Source organism: Pseudopipra pipra, chromosome 6, assembly GCF_036250125.1.
Source record: "Pseudopipra pipra isolate bDixPip1 chromosome 6, bDixPip1.hap1, whole genome shotgun sequence".
Taxonomy (NCBI): domain Eukaryota; kingdom Metazoa; phylum Chordata; class Aves; order Passeriformes; family Pipridae; genus Pseudopipra; species Pseudopipra pipra.
The window spans coordinates 38,239,502-38,263,233 of NC_087554.1; the positions used below are offsets into that span (position 1 = coordinate 38,239,502).

Genomic DNA, 23,732 nt, shown 5'->3' on the forward strand with positions numbered 1-23,732 from the left:
AAGAAGCATCTTGCAGACTTTTTTGTTAGTATCCTTTTAAAATTTTTTTTAGGTGTACAGAGAAGATGAAAAATCCAGGCTGATGTATTAAAAACAAATGGATCAACATTTGTTTGTCCTTCATGAAAGTCATATGAAAGGTCCAATATGATACAAATATGTATTTTGAATATGCTTTTTTTTTATTTTGGTGATGCTTTGTTTTGTGTGGAGTTGTTTTTGGTTTGGTTTCGGTTTGCATTTTTGTTTGGTTTTTTTGCTTTGTTTTTTTGTTTGTTTCTGTTTGGTTTATTTTTTTAGGACGCTGTAGAATTCTTCCACTAAATTAAACTGATGATGGAGATAATTGGAGGAATGATGAGCATGCTTGCTTTTGCCATCTTGCTTGAAACAGACTACATCTCAACTATTACTCAAATTCACGACTGAATAAGGTGTGTTGCAGTTCTAAACTACTATGCTGTACTAGAATGTTCTTCTTATTCTTCTTGGTTTTTCAGAGGGAAAATATAAACTGAACTTTTTTTCACCCACCAATCCAGATCTCAGGTTTGTTCTCTGCTCAAGACATACATATGCCCTCTGATATTTATGTATTAAAATTTGCTTTGTTTGAGCTCTTCAGAGTTTGTCATTCATTAGGATTTTTTTGTTGTAACCACTGATTTAACTTGAAAGAAATCCCTCTACATGCAAGACAATTTTGCCATTTTCCTTCAGAAGCCAGACAATTTATAGATGAGCTCAGACCAAATAAATCAAGCAAGATATATTTATAGGTCTAAAATACCATATATATTAGTATATATTTTTAATCAACATCATACTGTCACTCTGAAGAAATAATTAGCTGTTAGCAGGTCATACACTTCTGCTGTCCAAGCAGACTCTGTTGCTGGTATCCAGCCTAGGACACCAGAACAGCCAGTATTCAGAGTCAGTCAACACATAAGGCTTGTGTTTATTAGCAATGTGGTGAGCCTTCTTTGTTTCCCTCCACTAATTCACCTGAATGACGGTGTAACCACAATTATTTTTAGATTGAGCAATGTCTCCACAAGGTAATGTTTACAGTAATTCTGAACAAAGAAATGAAGACACACACACATTAACTTCAGTACTCAGTGGTGGTAAAAGACATTGACTTATCTTTGGCTCCCCAGTTCCTTATCTTACACCATGAACCCTTGAGAATCCTCAATTTACTTTCCAAACAAGGACTGTGTCTCAGAGAGTGGTCTCTGTTTTGGGTTGACTAGATTTCTGAATATTTTGTATAAAAACCAGTGGCCTAGCATTCAAAGTTACCAGGAGAGTCAAATTCTAGTTTGTTTATATGATAGTGAGGATTCAACCTTGGAACTCTTTAAATGTTAGTCGTAAATTTATCATCCTGCAGCATCATAACTGAACCTATTAACAAATCACTGGGCATCTGCTTGCAAAACTATGTTATTTTTTTAATCATGGAATAATGTTTTTGAGCAGGCTTGGGAATCTGGAGAGGTCCCAGCTGACTGGAAGCTGGTGAACGTTGTCCTGATTTTCAAGAAGGGCAAGGAGGACCATGGAAATTACAGGCCTGTCAGTCTCACTTCAGTGCCTGGTATGGAAGTTATGGAGAAGATTATTCTGGGAAGTATTGAAACACAAATGCAGTCATTGGTCACAACCATCACGGCTTCATAAGAGGAAAGTCCTGCTTATCAAACCTGATTTCCTCTTATGACAAGTTAATCCACCTAGTTGATCAAGACAGTTGATGTAATCTTTTTGGATTTCAGTAAAGCTTTTGATACTCTCTTACAGGATTCTTCTGGACAAAATGTCCAGCACACAGATGGATAAACACATCATGTGGTGGGTGAGCAATTGAGTCAGGGGTCAAGCACAGAGGGTAATACTGAATGAGGTGACATCAGACTGGTGACCTGTCACCAGTGGGGTTCCACAGGGCTCCATCTTGGGCCCTGTGCTCTTCAACATCTTCGTAAGTGACTTGGATGCAGGACTGGAAGGGATACTAAGCACATTTGCAGCTGACACAAAACTGGGAGGAGATGTTGACTCCCTCGAAGTCAGGGAGGCCCTGCAGAGAGACCTCGATAAATTACAGGACTGGGCAATCACCAACCACATTGGGAGGGAGGGGATTTTCCTGCTCTGCTCTGCACTGGTGTGGCCTCACCTTGAATATTGTGTGCAGTTTTGGGCACTGCACTATAAGAAGGTTATAAAGCTATTAGATGTGTCCAGAGAAGGGCAATGAAGATGGTGAAGGGCCTTGAGGGGAAGCCATGTGAGGAGCGGCTGAGGTCACTTGGTCTGTTCAGCCTGGAGGAGACTGAGGTGAGACCTCATTGCAGTCTACAACTTCCTCATGAGGGGAAGAGGAGGGGCAGACACTGAGCTCTTTTCTGTGGTGACCAGTGACAGGACCCAAGGGAATGGCCTGAAGTTGTGTCAGGGGAGGTTTAGGTTGGATATTAGAAAGAAGTTCTTCACCCAGAGGGTGGTTGGGCACTGGAACAGAGGATGGTCCTGCGCAGGGCCAAGAGTTGGACTTGATGATCCTGATGGGTCCCTTCCAACTTGGGATATTCTGGTTCTGTGATTCTGTGAATGCGTGTATGATAAAACGCAGAATATCAAAATGGAGTTCATACCTAAAAAAATATTGTTTGATAATTTCAAAGGTACATTCAAGTTAGCATGTATATCACATGTATATAGTATATTTGTTTTTTCACCTTTTTTTTCTTTCCTCAATGCTTATTTTCCTTGAAAACTACATTAAGAGATATTTAAAGATCTTCCTAACAATGAAGACAACATATATTTTAAACTCTATACATTATATAATTTAACTCCAGCTGTGTGTGATCCACAAACCAAACAGCACCATATGAATGCATGTACACAGTTTATTACAGATTACAGGACTTACAAGTAAAAGGAAGACAGAATGATTTGCAATGTCAAGCATCATCTGTTATAACAATAGGTTTGAAGAGTTTAGAGTCTCTCAAAAGTCAAAATATTTTCCATTATTCCCACCCATAGACTCTTCTTCACCTAAAAAGCAAATGTAAAAGGGTAACATTACTGGTAGTACCAAGGATTCATAATAAGAATATTCTGAAAGCTGAGAATATTATTGATATTTAAACTAAATATTTCTTCTTCCTATCTTTGAAGTATTATTAGTGCATACCATAAAAAGTAAGGTGTACAATGAGTTCAAGAAAAATCTTAATCTTGGGTTTTTTTCTACTTCAGGTATTTGATATATCAGCTTTAGTAATTTTATTAATTTGAGATTTTTTTGTATATAATGTCTTCTTTATTATGAAGATTTTCACCCCTTGTACTTCTCCATAACCTAAAAGCAGTTGACTAACATTGATAAGAATCAAAAGTTCAGCTTTAGGAAGAGTAATAAAGTATAGTATGTTCTAGATAAAACTAATCACTGTGCTTGGTTGGCATATAGTGAAGGACTGGATACACAGGTAAGTTGTTATGGAATTGATGGCACAGAAAATAGTGTAGGCCATTAATAACATTCTTCAAGATAAAATTATAACTTTTAAATTAATTCAGTGGTTGCCTTTGAATATTGAAAGAATTACTGCTATATGATCTGGATATCCCAAAAAACATTAAAATTTTACTTGTACCTGTTTGATAGTTTTTATCTACATGTGGTTTTATTATTTTAGGATGAAATACAGATTTAGTTCAGTTAAAGGAAGTGATTTTTTCTTTTTTTTCATAATGAAACTTCTCATGATGCTATAGTCAGACAAAAACATTTCTTCAAAAAATTGTTGCAGAAATTGAGAAGCTGAGGAGATGATAGTGATTATTAGAAGTTGCAACTATAAATAAAATCTGACATTGTGCAGATGTTGTTGCTGCTGTTGTAATATCTACTTGCATGGATTCTCGATATTTCTTCTTGTTCCAGACTAAAAAGGCCAAATCTATATCAAATAAAATATGCTTGAAGATCTGTAGGGGTTTTTTTCCAGAATAAAGGACATATTTCAAAACAAATGATAGCAGGAGTTCCCTTGCTTTTTCTTCCCTGTTATGTACAGAGAAGAAATAGGTGATGCCCTTAGCAATTAATAACTTTCACCAAGCAGTCCTACTGAAGGAGCAGAAATGCAGTCATTACTGGCTGTCAAGTTATTAAAAGCAAATGAGTATCCATTTTGTGGCAAAAATAAAAAAGGTACAATAAAACTTCTTTAATTAATTTTGAACTAAGACAAATTATAATTTTCTTCCAGTAGACATCCATATCTACCTGAACTATACATACTCTAAAGCCAAATATATGTTGCCTCAAATGTGCAATGAAGAGAACAATGGCTTAATTCTGTAATACTTAAAACATATATTGATGACCAGGAAATCACATTATGTGTTTTCTTCAGAGAGTCCAGAGAGTCCATCCAATATGTTGCCAACACCTAATAGATTTGAGACTCAAAAGTCACAGAGATGTCTTCTATGTTATCCAGTCATGAGGATAAAAATCAGATAACGTGATACACTGTGTAAAGCGAAGAACGCTACGCAGCCTTCCTAAGATCCAGCGAATGAACTAATCAACTTTATTTAGACAAAAACTACAGTCCAGTACTTTCTGATAATGAAAATACACTTTGAAGTGGCAAGAATACTTACAACCGAAGAACAAAAAAACCAACAGAGAGAAATGCAAGTAAAATGGATGGAGGTCTGTCAAGTGAATAAAGCTACCTCTTTAAGCTGTCTGATAGACATGTAAAAATACTAGAAAGGTTTGTATTTTAACGCAAGAAAGTTTGAAATTGAAAGAGTAAAATTTGAGATCTGTTTGAACTTTGAAGATCACCTGTGAGTATGCTCAATACTTGAATTTTTTGATTTTAAAAGAAAAAAAAAAGAAGAAAAACTTCGGACAATCATCTTCTTCCCAGGAAGAACTCAAACTGCAGAATAATAAATAGTCATAAATAAAAATGGTACTTTGTTAGAAATTCCAATGCTTGAACAAGGATGCATTTTCAGACAGGCTAGCCTGTATTCAAGTCTTTGGCACATATATATCCTTATAAGTTTTGATTATTTTTGGAAAAACACTAAGACCAAAGATAAGAGTATTTATTTCTGATTTATATGTATGCTTGAAGTTTCAGAAGCTGTTAGCAGAGCCACAGATCTACATGGCTGCCCACCTGGGACCATGCTACACAGGAACATAATGCGCTGTCTTCAGTGAGTGGAAGAAAAACACCCCACTGACTATGGAGAAGTATGGCTTTAAGGACTTAGCATAGCTTTAAACTGTACTGGATGCAACTTGGACAGTAAGGGAGGAGATGCAGGCATGGGTAGTCTTGTGAATATTCTTGTTCAATGTTCATTGCTGCATGACTCAGCAGAGCACTGATGGTTGCTACCAAAGAAGAAAGGCTACAGTGGACTGTACTAGGCTTGTCTGAAAGAACTCTGAGTGAAAGCTCAATGCTTTTTTTTGCTGTATGCATAATTAACTTGGATTTGTTCATCAAAAAATTATTAGGAAAAAGAGAGCATGTTTCTTCTGTTTATCTTTCTCTGTTTCTTCTGAATTAGAAGAGAATGATTACTTAGTAAAGGAAAGGGTAAGAATCATCCTCTAAGAGGAATCAAAAACCTTGAGCTACCTACTGATCCTGTCTTTTCAGGACACACCAACAGCTGCTTCTTCAAATTATTGTGGTTTGGGAGCCCTGACAGAGGCTAAAAATAAATGTAAATAAATAAATAAAAGGGAAAAGTATGTTGACTATCCCTGTGTTCTTTTAAAGTTTCACTTATATTACAGATGAGTAGAACCAAAAATCTGAATGTAGTGAGAACAAAGGATAATATGCTGGCATCTCTTAGAAGCCCTGGAGATAAAAAAACCTTAACTGATTTGTTTTTCCACTTTCTAGAATTAAGCTGTGTGGTATGAATCAGGTTTTTGAGAAGGTGGAAGCAGCGCAATTTAGTTGTGGTTTCCATGACCCTCATTTGATGTCAATTTGATGTCAAACAGATTACTCTACTTTGGAGGCATAAGACTGATCTTGAAGACAACGGAAATGGATACACAGGTGCTAAAACTGCCTGGAGGAACATCACAGGTTAGACACTCTGGAGAAGCAAGTAGAGTCTGAAAAAAATGAGCTGGCTATCTCTCAGTCTGCTGGAGGTGCTAGAGAATTTGTGGGGGATCAACACTGCAGGAAACGTCTAGTGCTAAGAAATAACTCATTCACTAAAATTTGTGGCCAGAACAAAGTATACAATACCGGAGAAATTGACTTTAATACTGATGTTCCAGCCTTGGAAAATGAGTTGTCCTCTGTCATTACATGGTGGGCCAGAGGTGCTCTTTTGCTTTCACATAGAGAGCAAATTACGCAATCTGATAATAGGGAAGACATGATACTCCTTTCTGAGAAAGCTTCATTGGTCAGAACATGCCTACGTACATATCTGGGTGTGTAAGCAATGTATCAGTCTTTCTCCACTGTGGACTCCCCATGCTTGAAAGGCTTTCAGCTGCCGGTACCAATGAATGAGATCCTAAGATTAGCCTCAAACCTTCACTGCATTTTCCCAATGGCAGCACAGTGTGCTAATCGCTGACCCATTGGGATAGCCCTGTAGGGTATTCTTCTAATAGTTTTTCTAGTTCTTCCACTGATGTCCTTATACATCTTTTATGATCTCGATAGTGATGCTACTTTCCCCAGGCACTTTTCTTCTATCTTACTCTATGCTTGTTTTTTTTTTTTTGAATGCAGGGGGGAAGGGGCTACCTTAAACTTGCCCTTCATTCCTAGAGCAACCTTTCAGAAAAGACATTTCCCTCATCTACTCTTCCAACCCTGAGTACATGTCAAGGAATGGTGAAGATGGAAAATATTTCAGTCTTTCCGTTTAAGTTGTGATGGTCTTCTTCCTGACTTCATGTTCTGTTTAGAGTTTTTTCTTCTAAACAGAAGAACAGACAGTGTTTTTGTATTTAAAATTAAACTCCAAATATTTTCTTTAAACTGCGCACATTGGGTTCACAAAGAAATGAAAACAAAATACAGCACGTGACATCATTTGAAAGAGCAAATTTTGTTATCATATATAGTTCTAGAAATAAACTGTATTTTTTTAACTGTGGCTCTTCCCTAATATGTAGTGCTGATAAATAGTAAAAAGGAATTCTTTCCTAACTAAATATTTCTCTCACATTATACATATATAAATTCCCCTGGGAATAACTTGAGCAATATAACTTGAGATAGGAGGTAGCTGATATATGTGAGGTATTAATATGAAAAATATTTTCACTGCATGTATGTTATAAAGCTCTTGGAATATTACAGGTAATAAAAATATAGGCCAGTTAAAGACTTTCCGTATCCCTGTTCTGCTCATAATTTTTTTCCTGTAGGTTCATCTTTTGTTTTCTTCTCATCTGTTATTTTCCGTTTCCTTCTCATCTTACATTCACTATTATTCAGGGCACCTTTTGAGGAGCTGCTTCTGCTTCCAAATGATGATACATATTGGTAGCAGCAACCAAAGCAACAGTCAGTGAACACTTGTAGAGATGGTGAGTTGTAAAATAATAAATCAAATATTTAATACTTAGACAGAAGATGTGGACTTTATCTACACTTAATGGGTGGGGAGGCTGATTACTCATTCATAGCTACACCACTTGTGAATGATGAGGTCACCCCTATCTCAGGAAGATAAATGCCATATCCTGTTATGACATATTCCTTTTATATAAAATTAGTTCAATTTTCTCACTAGTGAGGAATCAGTATAACTAAAAAAAAAATCACTTCAAGATAAAGGCATTTTTCTATTGTAATTCATTATATATCCTATTTTCATTTTATTTCTGTTCTGTTTTGTTCTATCTTATCCTGTTCCACGTATACTATTTTACTCTCTACCTAAATGATATCTGACTAAAGTGAAGCAAAAATTAGATGATACAATGAAGCTTTGTAGCATTCTCCCTCATACCTGTCACAGGCTCCTTCCAACAGCAGATAATGAAAATTCAAAGTCAAACCGTTTAACTTCAAGTAAATGGAAATGAATTTCCATCGAAGAGATATTTTTTCACCTGTGAAAGAAAGGAACAGTAGTACACTGACAATGCGAATAAAGATATAACATATAATTGTGATAGAGTAGTATATGAAAAGCATAAATATTGAATGTTATTGTATTACACACTGTCATGTGTTTTTAATTTTTATCTTTACTGTGGTTTTGCCTAAGAAAGGAAAGTCTACAGGACATAGTTAGAAACAGCAGCACTTTATTAGGATAATTCTTTTCTTAATCAATACTAAAGCAACTTGCAGCACATCTTGCAATAGTATATGGTATTGAGACAAAAACTATGTCGCTCAGACACCAGAAGCTGTCAATACTTTTATCAAAGTAAGAAATAAACTAAATTAAAAATATTGGGGTTTATTCTCATCTCATTTCTTCTAGCATGCTGCATCAAATTAATTTAAATCCATCATGGTATGTTTTATCACTGGTGAAATATGTAGCAAATTGGGTCCACACTATTTAATATGGCACAGAGTATAAGCTTGATGATGGATATTTTCATCAGTGCATAAAACAAGTCTCAGAAATTCCTACTGGATTTTACCATTGTGATTAATTTTGGGCGGAAAAAAGATACAAGCAATCAAAATGGACTTTTCTTCAAATATGAGACAATGTTTTTTATTTGATATCTTTAAGAGTTATGACAAAGAAAATGCTTCTGCATTCTATAGACATTCGCAAACCTACCTTTGAATCCTGCTCATCTTCTAACATACAAAACTATTTGCAAGTGGTTCCAGTGACTCAGTGGGTTTACTTGTGCAAGCAAAGTTATCCAGACTGACTTTCTGTTCACATTAACACTTAAGATATTAATCAATAGTCATAAAAGATCTTATTAAATATCAGAGATCCTGGTTCTGCCTACACAGATGAAAAGCAGTGACTCTCGAGACTAAGCTGAAGCAAGGTTGGCTAAAGGCAGGCTCTCTGTCCTGGCTGTCTCTTTGAAACATGAAAATCTGCTCAGAGTTGCCACTGTAAAGAGTGACAATCAATGGATGGGGACTTCGACATGATTACATCCACTCTACTGCCTGGCCATACATTGACAGACAAAACTACTGTAATGGAGTGATCATTTGGAAAATGGCTACTGCCCACATTTAAATTCCTTTCAGTGTTATTCCATAGCCAATTAGGGTGGTAGCCCAGCCTATATTCATGCCAGTCTTGTACTATAATGTAAGAAAAAGGAAAGGAGCAGCTCAGAAGTCTTTAATTATTCCTCCAGCCATTTATTGACCTGCTCTCTAAAGGCCATATACGGGCCTTCATCTGCATGCAAAATTCCTATTGACATCACTGGGAGGGCCACAGGCAGATGGAGGGTTACTTTGTAAACCTTACATTTTAAATATGTTGTAAGAGAAAGGCGCAGAATTGTCAGTCCTTAAAAAAGTGAGCAGCTTTATCTAATATTTGTCTTTAAACATGGAGTTTGAATAACATTTTTCCTAGCAATAACATCCCCCCCTCTTCTCTGCAAGCTATCTAACCTACACGTTTCTGTAAAGTCTTCGTATTTAACACTCAAACAATTGATGTCCCTATAGTATAAACAGGATAGATAATGAATATAAGTGGGATAGAAAATTAATCCTACTTGCGAGGAAAGAGAGTCATAATTCACTTAGGCTTCTCAGCTCTTACGTTATGAGGTCTTCAGCTAACTCATGGGATCCATTCCACATCCCACAGATGCTCATTATGAATTCTTTTTATGTGCAACATGTGGGGACTAACCAGTTTCATATCTCCTGGTATTAGCTGCAATACAAAGCATTTTGTATTAAAACAGAATGCAAACACAGATGTTATTTAATACAAAGGATTTGAATGCAGTCTCTGTTTTAACATAAAGTTGGTGTGTCTTAATTTGCTTTGGAACAGCAATGGACAGAAAAGTCAAGATAAGAGAATACTGTTAGATTAGGAGCCAAGCTATGATTCCAAAAGGCACACAGTTGCATGGGAAAAGGGGAGACTAGCCCAGGTGACAGCTTTGATTCATGGAACCAAAGGTTACAGTGCCTGGGACATCTGCCCCCTTCTAAGATGCTGTCATAGCCTTTCCAACACTAAGCATACTCTGGAGTGTTGCTACCTGTGTTCTGTCCCATGCAACTCCTCTTGGTATGAGCCTCGGTTTCCTCAGAAACGGCGTAGCATCACGGCTGCTATTTGTGCAAGGTGCACTAACATAATGTGTTACTTTCTTTTCTAGCTGTCCACTCACTAGTCTGGTGAACGGTTCAGTTCTTCTCCACACGCACTACACTTCTTAGCTCCGGCAATCAGCAACTTGGCTTCCAGGGCCGTGGTTTTCCAGTCACCCCAGAAGCCGGGAGGTCTAGTGAGACCCTACTGCGGGAGGGAGTCCCCTTTTCTCCCGTTCCTCTGCTGACCCTGACGCGGCACAGCCGCTATGCTCCCTCTGGGACGGGCTCCTCGCCCCTCGACTCCCCCTGCGGCTCCGAGAGGAGGGAGCGCGGAGTGCAGCCCCGGCAGCTCCCTCCGAGCACCATGGCGAGGAAGCCTCGCGTCTCCGTGCCCACTCCCACCGCGGTTGCGGCTCTCAAAGCTGAAGCAAGGAAGGGGAGACACCGGGGGAAGGACGAGACAGCGGGGGTGTCCGCCGCCGACCCGCGCTCCCGCCCAACTTTCTTCGCTTTCTTCCCAGCGCCCAGCCCCGCGCAGCGCCGCGGCCAGGCGGGCTCGGCGGCGGGCGGCCCGGCCGGGGCAAAAGCAGGGGCAGTAGCACGGTCCCGGCGGGCTGGCGGAGCCGCGCAGCGCCGCGGCCCGGGATAAGCATTTGGCAGAGGTGGAGGAGGGCAAACCCGCCCGAGCGGGGGGCAGAGGGGGCTCCGCGCAGCCCCGGGTGGCACAAAGGCGCAAAGACGCCGCGGCCGCGCGTCCCGCGGGGGCGGCGGAGGCCGAGCCCCTCCGCGCCGCTGCCGGTGCGGTGCGTGCCGCGCCCGGAGGGGAGCTCTGCGAGGGGGCTCTGCGCACCGGCGGTATAATTGATATGTTGAAGCAGCAGTAGGGATCAGTGCGTCCACAGACAGCACACACCTTACAAGTTTGACTCGCAATAACATTGCTGCACACTAGGAGGGGAGGAGAGTCAGCTCCCTAGAATAAGGAACGAACTCTGCCTTTGCACAAAAGCGGCTCATTTCCTCGCTTGTGAAAACCGTCCCTTCATAGAGAGAAAGAAAAGGGAAGGGGGGTGGGGAGCAAAAGCAAGTTACCAAGAGCAAGAACTTGTGCTGCAACAATCCTCCACTCTTCCTCTTCTCCTCAGGCCTCTGGGAGCAGGGATATTCCTCCCCCTCCCCCCCCGCACAGTTGGCGCTAGCCCAGACTGTGGTCAGCCGCCTTTATTATTACTTCATTGAGACAGAGAAATCCTCTAAGACTTGCATTTTGGGTGGAGGGTGGGGGGTGGAGGGACGAGAAGGAGGAGGGAAAAAAGGCAACATTTGCTGCTCATCATTTTCACTGCACCGCTAAAGTAATTGCGCCCCCCTCTCTCCTCCCCGTCCCTCCTCGGCTTGGATTTTTCTCCTATATCTACAGCTCCAGCAGTATAAGACATACCTTTTTTTTTTCTCTCTTTTTTTTTTTTTTTTTTTTTTTTTTGTAGCTCTGATATTCCACTTCCTCCCACCCCCCACAAAATCTTCACGCGTTGCATGTTTGCAATTCGGTAAATCCCCCCCCCCTCCTCTTTACCCCCAGCCCCCCCAAACTCCTCAGTCTCAGCCCAGGCGCTCACATCAAAGCGCCCGTCCTCACTCACAGTGGCCGCCACTCACTAATGGGATTGCAGTGTGCCTGGCTCTGCTGCTGCAGCCGCCGGAGGGAGAGTCGCTGCTGCTGCACCTCTTCGCCGACACTCGCCGGGTGCTGAACCGCGGGGATGATCAGGATCTTCCCGGATTTCAGCGTGCAGGTGACGGCGGCGGCGGCGGCCGGCGGGGCGGCCGGGGGGGTGCCGGCGGCACCGGGCATGGGGCGAGCCGGCGCCGCGGCCAACGGCAACCCGCAAAACGTCCAGGGCATCACCTCCTACCAACAACGGTGAGCATCGAGGGGGAGAGGGCTGTGTGGCTCTTCTTGAGGCTCCCTCACTTGCTTTTCTTTGTGCTTTTGTGTTTCTTTGTTTTCCTTTTTTTTTTTTTTTATCTCTCCTTTCTGTTTGTTGGGGGGAGCTTGGTTGGAGGGGAGGGTTGTTTGTTTGGTTTTTTCTTTTTTCTCTTTTTTTTTTTCTTTTTTCTTCTTTTTAAAAATACAGCATCTTTTAAAATGCACTGAGAAGTAAACACAATCTCCTAGTTTTGTCTTGGATGAGCTGGAAAGCAACAATAGAAAAAAAAAAAAAGAAAAAAAAAAGTGAGACCCCGGCATCTTAGCTTGGCTGCTCCAAAGTTTGGGATCCCGTCCGCTCATCCTTTCTAAAGAGGAATTTCTCAATGTCAATGCCTTGTGCAAATCCCAGTGTGTGGCAGCCAGGGGGATAATTGATCATGGTATGCTGATTGATAATTTTCTTTCAACCAAGAAAGAGAACAATTTTCACTTGGGGTTACACACTTGCAATTCCACATTGTAGTTTTAACAGTATTATCATGTCACCTGTTACTACAGGGAAATATAACAAGAAACCCTAAGTATACTCAGCACTGCTATTTTTTCATCTTAAATGCATTCTAATGCAAATGCAGGAAATTCACAGAGAGCGCCTTTAGGAAGCAAAGCGTAGAAAGTTGGCAGTAAGTCATAATGAAGTTTAAAGACCTTCCCCATTCCCCCCTAACAATTCATCTATATGTGCTGATACTAACATGAAGCTTAATTAATTACCTGGCACTTCTTTGTGTTTCTGTGAGCCAAAATCTGAAGTCTGAATCTGTTAGTTTGCTCTATCATAAGCTTATAACGGAAGCTGAATTTTCAAACAAAGTAGATGACAACAGATCTACTGAAATCGGAACAAAACATTTACATTTCTCTAAATGCAATAAAAATGGCACTGTCTTGAGTATCTTACTTTCCACTATTACATTAAATTAAATACCGAGAAAAATGCTGTGTAATCCCAAGTGTCCAAACAAAGTATCTCTATGATGTAAAAGAAAAAAATAGGAAATTTCAGCATAATACTTCAAATTTAATTAGTCTAGGAACCAGATTTAGGCAATCGACCATTGCCTGTTTTGTTGTTTAGCAACTTTGTATTGCTTCCTATAGTTTCGAAGCCTATGATAGAAAACGTTTGGTAGTAACTTTAGTAGGTTTTATTAAATGAAAAGTAATAGGGAGCTGATGCTCCTGAAATAATCCCTTATGATGCCTAAGCATGTTCTTAGCTGAGAAACATTTGAAACTAAGTAGGAGTCTTGTTTTGCTCAAGCAAACACAGCAAGCTTTCATATACTAAAAAAAAAAAAAAAAAAAAAAAAAAAATTGAATGTGAGAGATACAAAGAACAGATTAAAGTTTATTTCTTTTCATGGTTTCTGTATGATTTTTGTCACTTATAAAATATTTAACTTACAATGGAAACTGACGAACACTTTAACGAGGAAGTACAGGCAGCAATCACAATAGTTTAGTCTGTGAAGTGGGGAAGTCAAGGGTCAGAAATGTCAGATTGGCTTTTAGACAAATGAAAGAGACATCTGGAGACTTAAACAGAATTATATAGACAAGGCAGCAATTTTTTAGTACTTTTTAGTTTGGTTATGCTAGCCTGTAATCAGGAAGAAGTTATAAAAGCAATACTTCTCTGACAAACTACTAACACCTCTAATCCAAATAGTGCTTAGCAGATATTCAAGTACTTTGACCACTAGGAATCCAGACGAGTCTGGATGTCTCGCACACTAAGCTAATAAGGAGAAACAATTACGCGCTTTTCCCAAATTTTGACTATATACTATCGACAAAACAGCGTGGTTTACGTCGAACGATTTTCTTCCGTGCTTTCTGAAAACGCTAAAAATACAGCAGACACCGGCACCTCTTTAGTCTATTGCCACAGCCGAGGAGACACCTGTTAACTTCTTTTTCCCCTTTCGGAGGCGAGGAGGCAGGATTGTCGGCCGCGAACGGCATCTGCTGCTTTGCAGACACCCCCTGTCCGCAGTCCTTCGCATCCACCTTGTACCCCCGCTGTCTCCCGCCGCCCCGGCGGCTCTGTCCTGCCCTGCCCGCCCCGAGGTCCCGCCGCCGCCGCCGCGGGGTCGCGGCTCCCGATCCCCGGCGGCCGCCGTCCCGCCGCCGCCTGCGCACGTGCGTAGCGGCGCGAGCGCGCGGCGGTGCCCCCGAACGGCGTCCGCGTGCCCCTGCCCGGGCTCGAGGGCGGCCCGCGCCGCCGCGCGCCAAGTCCCGCCGGCCCGGGTGCCTCCCGCGGGAAGGAACCCCCCGGCCCCCGGTGCGCGCGCGGCGCCCCGCAGCCAAACTTCCAGGTCTTTTGCTAACTTATTCTCCCTGGCTCTGCCCTGCGGTTCGTGCGCGCTCTTAGACATCCGCCCCCCCCCCTCCCCCTCTCTTCCCCCTCCTCCCCTCTTCCCCCTCCCCTACAAAAACTTTTGGAGTTGTCGCGGAAACGTTTCTCCTGAATAAATGCTCTCGACATTCGGGGCTTGCTCCTTTCCTCAAGGAAGCCCTCCGGATTTTCCCAGGGAGCAGGATCAGGCCCGGGCAGCTGTACTTCCAAGGCAGCAGCAGAGCAGCCACAAAGTTACCTTGGAGATGGAAAGCTTTTAGTGAAAGAGTGATTTCTCCTGTAAGAGCTATAAGAGCTCGGTTTCTCTCGGTGTCCTGCAAGGAACAATTAAGGTAGCGGTTTCTTTTCCCCGCTCCTTTATTTAATAATTAATTTCATAATCCTCAATAAAACAGCGTGAAGTGCTACACCCTTTACCAACAAAGCGAGTCATCACTCTCAGTTCACGGTTCCAGCATTACGCCTTTTTAGCCCGCCACTACCCGATGCCCACTTTTTGGACGTGCGGGCACATTCTCGGAGGTGCCTGGGGGGTGCGTGGGGTTTCCCCGGGCCCGGCCGGTCCGGGCTGGCGCCGGGCACCTCTGGTACGGCCCTGGGGGTCGCAGGGAGCGCGCACCCCCCGGCCCGCGGCTCCCATCCCATCCTGTCCTCCGCCGTGGGAAGCCCACGGGGGACACGCTGCCTGCGCCCACTGTGTACCCGCCGCCCTTCTGCGCCCGCTGAGTTTCAGAGAGTCCCTGCCTCCCTCTGCTCCTCTTCCCTGCTGGAGCCCAGACTCCAGAGGAAGAAAGTGTGCGAAACTGCAACTGAGTGGCGTTGTTGCGCCGGCAGCGGAGGCTGTGTCCCCTGCACGCAGAGCGGGAGCGGAGCTGGGAAAGCAGCTGGAAAATGCCCAGAAATACTTTCACAGTGGTCAAGCCTGGAGATCCCTGACACCCCTCCTTCTCTCCCCCGCCCCCGCCCCGCTAGCCCCATGGCCTGGCACCCCGCGTAGCCCGGCCCGCGGGCGCGGGCGTGTGTGTGTGCGGGAGTGCGTGTGCGAGTGCGTGCGTGTTTGTGTGTGTGTGTGTGTGTGTGTCTGTGTGTGTCTGTGTGTGCGCGTGTGTCTGTGCGTGCCGCACCTGCCGGGCGATGCCAGCGGCCGGGCTGCCCGCCGGGGCTACGCCGCGGCTCGCGCTTCCCGCCGCCGCCGCCGGCCGCCGCCGCTGCCTGCGCTGGGCATGTCTCTGGGGCCGGCGGGGCCCCGGCTCCCTCCGCTCCGCGGCTTATGGACGGCGGCAGCGGCAGCAGCAGCGCTAGCAAGCAAGCGAGCAAGCAACCTGCACCAGGACTGCGCGGAGGAGTGGGAGCCCGCGATGCTTTGGCCTCAGTACTTTTCCTTAGCCTGTCTGGCTAACCGGGGCCATTGCTGCCGCCGCTGCTGCTGCTAGACACACAACACACACCAACATCAGGAGGGGGAAAAGTAAGGGAGAGAGGAGAAAAAAAAAAAAAAATCCCAGGAAGATGGCGCCCACCAAGCCAAGCTTTCAGCAGGATCCTTCCAGGCGAGAACGGTAACACTTTCTCTTTATTGAACCTGCAGCAGCAGCAGCAGCAGCAGCAGCCGCAGCAGCGCCGGGCCGGGCCGAGCCGCCGCCGCCGGGGGCCGGGGCTGGCTGCCATGCCGGGGTGGGGGGACCTGCCGCCGGCACCCGCTGCTCGCACAGCCGGGCACCGTGAGTTCCTCCTAGTGCGCACCGCCAGCCGCACGCACACACACAGGCACACACACACACACACACACACACACACACACACACACTCTCAGAACAAGCCGCGCAGCAGCGGCCCCGCTCCGGTGGCCGCACCGCCGCGGCTGCCGGAGCCGGTGCTTGGCGGGGCGCGTTGTGAAGCGGACGTGTCTGTGTGTGTGTCTCTGTGTGTGTGTGTGTGTATGCAGGGGCGGGAGGCCCCCCCGGGCGGCCCCCGCCGCTCTGCGGCCCCGGGGCGCCGCGCCAGGCCCGGCGTTCCGGGCGGAGGGGCCGGCCCCGCCGGTGCGGTTCCAGCGCGGCTAGGCCGGAGCAGGGGGGGCGCGCCGCCAGCTGCGCCCGCGGAGCTGCCCGGCCGGGCCCCCCCGCCCCGCCGCCGCCGGGAGGGCCGCGGATGCTGGCGCCCCCCGGGGTGGGCAGAGCGGAGCCGGTGCGCGGGCGGGCGGGACGGGGGGAGGCGGTGCGCGGGGTCCGAGGAGGGAGGCGGGGGGATCGCGCTACCCCTCTTTTGGTTCCCGGTCCGCCGCCTGCCCCATGTACTTTTGTTGGTGGAGAGTGCTTGCGATTAATCTGCTCTGCTGGTGACACGAATTGCCCGTAGCGGATTTGTTCTAGTAAAGTGAATCTTTCTAGAAGTGACTGGTAGGAGACAAGAGTACAAGTTCATGTGATGTTACTTTGTGATTCTTACAAAAGTGTTCAAAGCTCCATTGCGACACTGCGACGAGATGTATGCCCAGAAGGAGAACAGCCAGAGGTTTTGGGGTGGGCTCTTTCCCTCCCGCCCCCTTCAGCGTTACAAGTGAACTTGAGGGTGAGGGGTGAGGAAGGTTCCTGGCTAGTTGTAAAAATGGAAATTAACATTTAGACAGCCTTTAAAAGTAGTTGGATCATGTGTTAGACGCTTTATATTTCACAGCACAAGTAAGTCTGAAAAATATTTAAAGAAAAATACTTTGGCCTTAATTTCATACTTACATTTTTTAGGATGATCAGCATTTCTAGTACAGTTTCCAAATCACACAGATTTTGTCTAAATAGCTGTGTCATGTCTCCTAAGAAAGCAGTCTGCCCAGTATAAAAAACCCATACCTTTCATATTTACCACGGAAGTGTTAGTGTGGTCATGTTAGATGCATTAGTATTAACTGTTGCACTTTGACAAGGCTACATTGATATGTAGCAAAATTCGGAGATAGATGTAGTGGGAAAACAGTGCATCCTCAGAATTCAATGACAATTACAGATTGTCATCGTCAACTATAAATTTATTTTGTTAAAATCTTCATGCCAGTGGCTGCAAAGGTGTTTCTAGTGTGTTAATAACACTTAAAGCAGCATGTTTTTCTCCTGCAGAGTTCTTTGTTGGAAAAACAATTCATATAAATAAGTCCAGTCCCTCTGCCCCCTCCTTCCGACACACAATTCTGCTGTCTTCTTTCTGAGAATGGTACTATATTAGTGCTAAGTGTATTTGCCAGGATAGCTTCAGTAATCTCTCCAGCAGAAGCATATTTGTGTGCCATTTTGGGAATTTCTCTGAGATAGGAATCTTGAAGATAGAATTAATTTCTAGGGGAAACTTCATAGCCTGTGCATGAGTGCTTTCTTTATCACCTGTCTCCATTTGGCATTCGGAGAAGGTAAATCAAAGTGCGCGATTTGTTATTCTGCTCCACTTGAGAGCTGAACTAAATAACACTTGGTCTGAAATTCTGATTGAAGTTGTAGGAGGATATACTGTATTTAATTTAATGCCCTTTAATAGCATCTTCTTGTTCAGCTCTGATGCTGTCATTTTAAAGGTTGGATTGGAGTAGTTTTTCCCTGTAGGGAGTGGGAGGTGTAATCATTTCCGGGGAAAAAAGTAGTCTAAATTCCTAGAACACTAATAGCCATAAACTTGGGCTAGTGTCCAAGAAGTTGTTTTTTGCCCTTAGGGTTCACTTTGTGATCTTTACAGTGCTCTGGACAGTTTAGTGATAAGTATTGCATGTAGAAATTGATGACATTTTTTGTAGCAGAAATAATGGCAATCTATTTGTTCCTTAAAAAACTTTTGGAGAAGATGGATCAATGCTTCAAAAACAGGTACCCATGTACATTTTTCAAAAGTTATGTAATGTGCTCCTGAAGTCTTGCGTGTAACTATTTTAGCTGTCTTTGTACACATCCTTTCAGCTGTGTAAGCCAAGCTATTCGAAATACAGGAGCATGTCAGTTACTGAAGGGGTTTTGCAGTCTCTTCTTAGCTACTACTTCAGTAAACTAGTTCTCAAAATTAAGAATCCTGTATGAGAACTTTGTGTACATTCTTTTTCAGTCTTCACTACCACAGTATTTAAGTAGATTGTGTTACATTTTTTCAAGCAAGAGGTTAGTGATTACAAAACACATGTAAAAAGTAGTAGTCTCTGATGTAACCAGGCACACAAATTGTTTTAAATCTCTTTTCACCTGTTTAGGTTTTTAAAAGAATATATGAAAACTTACACACACTTGTTTGATTTTCTTTTAAACTCTAAGCTTAAAAGAAGTTGTGTGGATATACACTCAAGAAAATTAAATAGACAGAAGTGTCATGCATATGATATGCCAGCATTGATTTGTAAAGCATATCTTAATATTAGAGTGCTATGTGTTTAAAGTGAAAGAGAAAAAAAATCTTTATTTTGGCATTTTTTTCTAGAGCATGAGCTTAAACATAGCAGTGATAAATGATGATATGCATTGTCTAACACTTGCTTTTATATAAATAGCTCCAGAAGATTGCTTAAATGATAATCGAAAATATGAAATAGGGTGGCCTTCATATCACAAGGCCAAGGGTCTACAAATGGAAAAACTGAAATAATGAAATATTTCCAAGGCAACAGACTGTCAACAAGAACAGTAATGCATGGGCATATCATAGAGCTACCAGAGAGGATATTAGATCTTATAGCTCTAGAGCCAGGAGTTATAATGACCTTTATTAAATAGAGCCCTCCCACATTACAACAATCGGTCTGATTTCTGATTTATGGATTAGCAGTCATACTACTCTTCATAATTTGAAACATTCTCCCACCATATTTGATTTGCTGCATTTTTCTCCACTGGAATCATATATTATTTAGAGCTTACATGAGAGTATTGATCAACAAAAGTTATATTACGTATTTTCAGAAACTAATGGGATTCTGAATAACAAGGTTTTGTCTGCCGCACTGTTTCTACATTCTTTACAGCACAACTGGTTTTTTCTTACAAGTTATACCCAGCTAGCTTGTTTCTACCAATTTAATGGCATTATATTCTAAAGCTGTATTATAAATAAGTTATAAATATTTAGAGAATTTTGTTAACAGATTAATACAACATCCAGAGCCATAGCTATTTTTAAGAGAATATCAGCATATATTATCAGCATCCGGCTCTTTTTATTAGCATCTCACTTGAATTTCAGAGTCTAATATACTGGCAATTTCAAATCACATTTTTTTGAAACTTGGCACAGAAGTTGCCAGCCTAGGCGGGAATTTTACTGCAAGGGTGATGTAAAACAGTTGTTGAAAATTGACATTCTAGGCATTAGTGTCATCAGCATCCTTCCTAAAATGTAAAGTGTTAAAAAAATGTTTGTTTCATGAAGTGATCTTTATAACAATAACCTCCTTATTGGAAAATGTGTTCTGGGATAATAACTGGTACTGATCGTGAAAACTAACTGTTACCATTTTATTAACATTTTGGGAATGATTCTTCTCCCACTGAGGTCAGTAGAATGAAGCCATTTTACCAACATGGCAGAATTTCATTTGACAGCAACTAAGGAACTGTTTTTTTAGAATTTACTGTTATAATCTCATCTCATGTGAATAAACCTTACATTCAGTCAGTGCATCAGATTAATTTTATATTATTGTCACTAGTAGCTCATGCAGGTATAAAAGCACCTCATCTTCTGAGATGAGATTTCAGCATAGTCACGTTGTTTCAAAATGAATCAAGCAAAGTTGTTGTGCAGGATGTCACACTGGAAATTTGTCTATATATTTTAAACATAAGATACTTTTAAAGTACATAGACAAGACTGAATTTTCACCCTAGTCGTTTGTTTCTTTGGTTGTTTTGTTCGCTTATGCTTAATGTTTGGGTTTGTTTGTTTATTTTTAAAGAAGCTGCCAAAGATTTACGGCCATGAGAGGAAATGTTTTGAAAATTAATTTCAAAAGAACTGCAGTTTTTTCAGCAGAGGAAATTTCTTTCTATGTAATATTTATAAGGCTACTGTATGTTATCTTTAACATACAAAGTCCCATTAGTGCAAATGAGGTGTGTGACTTTGTTTAATAGGACTTTGCATAATAAGGATAATTTGTAATAATATTGTATTTTGCTGCATAAGAAAATGTGCCATAGTAAGAATATAATGATTGCTGCCACATCTTATATGACTAGAGCATTGTTCTGTGAGTAGCTGGAGCAGTGATTTTGCAGTACACAAAGTCCTAAGCAAATGAATAGGACCGTTGTGCCATTCATTTGAACAGGACTTTGAGTAGTACAAATATTCATTAATTTTGTATGCTACAGAAGCATATTACATAGGACAAAGAAGGTATGGTAAGGATAGGATAGTATTTCTGTTTGTATCTTGCCAGAACTGAACTCTGTCTTTGGGGCAATATTGAGTTCAAGTTGTACCTTAATCTTTAGAAAAGTCCCAAATGAAATTATGTAGACAATTAAAGTGTACCACAGACAATCACAAGCAAGGGTAAAAGTATTTTAAACATATAATTTAATAGATGTGAATTTGTTCTCAAAGAGATCACAATGATAAATGTACATAGCGGGAGGAGTGAACTTTGCATCTGTGCGTTATTATAAAACGCGAAAGTCTTGGGATTCTCAAATAGAAATGGAGTGGTTTTCAAGGAGATCCTGATCTCAGCCTGCTGCAGCTAGATACTGAGAGTTATGCCAGCCCTCACCCGGGACTCTGCATGCAGGCGAGAGCCAGGCATGTTAGAGAACAAGTGATATGTAAGCAAGAATTTGAAACAGATTATTGAAAGCAGAGTTTTAAGATTTGTTACAGGATATTTTCCCAGCCTTTCTTATATGTTGCATTTTGGACTTTCACTCTTCAGTTTTGTCTTGTCATTTGTCTGTTCTAGAGAACTTCTTGCTAATGTCCTCCAGTGTCTGAAGACTTTAATATTAATAATGAGTATTTCTGTAGATATGTTTCTTTATATAGCTTAGCATGCTTTGAAAAGTCTGAAAACACTGTTCTACACATTTACTGATGAGATAGTTACACACAAAAGATTCTTGAGAACTAGCAGAAGTGGCAAAAGATGTCAATGTTAGCACTAGGAATAAAATTCCAGCCCCTATTTTGACTGTGTATTCAAAGATTACACTGCCTTCATTAGAGGGATTTACATTTCTTTTACAGGCAAAACCTCCACTGAAATAAAGTGCTTTCAGAGAATAGCTTGATTGCAATTTAAAATTAGCTGTTAGCTTGATATATAATAGAAGTTCAACACTTACGTTAAATAATTTAAGTGGAAAAGTACTGTTCCATTACCTGCAGGCATGTTAGGTTTACATATGTATATAGTGAACATAGGGGATATAGTCTGAATAATATGTATATACGTTATCTACAATAATGTCCCAGGGGCTTGGATTTTCTGAAGAGCCTATTGGATTTAGGCATTCAACACATACTGCATTTCAGTGAAATATGGGCACCTAAATCCTATAAGCCCCCTTTAAAATACTTGCCTGGGAATTTTGTCTCCAACAGGAATTTAGAACAGGCTTCATTACATTCATTACATTCATTACACATTGCATTGTTTTAAACTGAATTTTATTGTGTAATGAATAGTCTTTTAACAGTCATTTTAGATGAAATCCTAAAGCGTTATAGTTTTGCTCAAATTTAGGCACAGAGCAGATAAATTTATATATTGTGTTTGGGGGGCAGGGTGGAGATTTTTTTCCTCTTGCTTACATATCATGTTGGAAAATCATATGCAAATTCACATTTACAATCAGTTTACTCAGAGCCTAGGCTTATATGAGTTAGGTGCCAAAGCTGTAATTGATTTAGCAAAAACATAAGACACCAAGTTTTAGGAGAATGTTTGTTAAAAAGCTGTTTTTTCTTAGAGATGGTGTGAGGCAGAATTTGTTACTTTGTGGGAAAAAAATATAAGTGGGCAGTCTTCACAGATCAAGGTTGAGGTCAATAGAAAGAACTGAGTGACTGAATCTGTACAGTGCTGGCAGCAGGATTAAAAAAGGAAAAAAATATTAAAAAAAGAGAAGAGGTGCTTATCCTTCAACCTTTACGGCTGAAAAAAAAGGTAGCTGATTTTATTTGTCTGACTATAGTTAGATGTAGGATTGGCACGTTTGCTTCACGTTTGCATAAATTACTAACAGTATATACAGGAGGTTTTCGAAAAGAACTGCAATTTAAAAAACAAAACTGCTTTCTCTTGGTAAGTACCAAAAGGAAGATGAACATAAAAAGAGAAACAAATGCTTTGGCCTAATTCATTTATTCTTTCTGAGCTGCTGTTCAGTTTTACAGCAAAACTTGCATTTCTTGTGAAAAATCAAAAGTACAGTAATTTTTGTCATTGGCTGAATGAGCTAGATAAATGGTACTCAAGTAGCAGTGTTTTCAGGATCCAAGTAGTTTACTAAAGTATCTTAATTAATTGGATGTTCACTTTAATAGTGAGGTTTCCTGTTTGTAGGCAGTGCTCTGTAACAAGAACATATATTTGATACATAAATGATATATATGATTTCAGAAGGCCCATTTTTATTCAAGATCTATTTTTACTGAACAACTGTTTTGTGTTAAACAAAAAGAAATAAGTGGAAGTGACAGAAAATAGGCTTCATGTGAGAAGCGTGATAGAAAAGATACATCAGATTCCAGATCTTTCAAACATATATGCTGTTACTTTTATCCATCACTCTACTTACACTCAAATTTCCAAACTAAGAGATGCTTTCTTTCCTTTTATTCCTTTCTTGACAGGAAGAAAAATGCTTCTCTACAGAATTGTGATTTCAAAACTGTTATTCCATGCTTTTTGAGGGTAGTATTTCAAATGTTGTTGTTGTATCCCTTCCAAAAAACAGAACAGGAGACCACAGGATGTAGTGAATATTGCAAATCCCCTTTTCTTTCCCCAAAAATAATTTCACATACTGAATGTGCATCTTTAGGAAGAGCCAGCACTTAGATTATGGATTTAGAATTCATT

The 23,732-nt window shown here is 41.6% G+C and overlaps 3 protein-coding genes and 1 long non-coding RNA gene across 11 annotated transcripts in view; 2 read left to right on the plus strand and 2 right to left on the minus strand.

The window, feature by feature from the left end:
- AKAP6 (A-kinase anchoring protein 6) overlaps window positions 1–5,284 on the plus strand; it is a 314,923-nt gene extending 309,639 nt beyond the window's left edge. The window contains exon 14 of the mRNA XM_064658568.1: window positions 5,193–5,284. The gene's annotated coding sequence lies outside the window, so the exon portion shown is untranslated. The remainder of the gene's footprint in view (window positions 1–5,192) is intronic.
- On the minus strand, window positions 2,911–11,273 carry LOC135416738 (atherin-like). Its single transcript, XM_064660059.1, has 4 exons — window positions 10,280–11,273; window positions 9,826–9,942; window positions 8,065–8,167; window positions 2,911–3,075 (listed from the first exon to the last, which is right to left on the minus strand). The coding sequence occupies exon 1, from the start codon at window positions 11,271–11,273 to the stop codon at window positions 10,599–10,601; it is 675 nt and encodes a 224-aa protein (XP_064516129.1). The 3' UTR covers window positions 2,911–3,075; window positions 8,065–8,167; window positions 9,826–9,942; window positions 10,280–10,598.
- Window positions 11,274–11,973: 700 nt separating this feature from the next.
- Window positions 11,974–13,130, minus strand: LOC135415988 (uncharacterized). The gene is made up of 2 exons (XR_010431378.1): window positions 13,042–13,130; window positions 11,974–12,529 (listed from the first exon to the last, which is right to left on the minus strand). It is a non-coding gene; the product is annotated as an uncharacterized LOC135415988 (long non-coding RNA).
- NPAS3 (neuronal PAS domain protein 3) overlaps window positions 12,098–23,732 on the plus strand; it is a 609,815-nt gene continuing 598,180 nt past the window's right edge. For 4 of the 8 annotated variants that reach the window (XM_064658572.1, XM_064658576.1, XM_064658573.1 and 1 more), the window contains exon 1: window positions 12,098–12,258. In XM_064658572.1, coding sequence (XP_064514642.1) covers window positions 12,098–12,258 — 161 coding nt within the window. Of the gene's footprint in view, window positions 12,259–16,027; window positions 16,249–23,732 lie in introns of those variants that run through there. The other 4 variants (XM_064658577.1, XM_064658579.1, XM_064658578.1 and 1 more) reach the window with 4 other exon arrangements.

What these genes read in the sequence shown, in the direction of transcription:
- LOC135416738 (XM_064660059.1), bottom strand. Translation starts at nt 11,273, where the DNA reads ATGTTATTGCGAGTCAAACTTGTAAGGTGTGTGCTGTCTGTGGACGCA.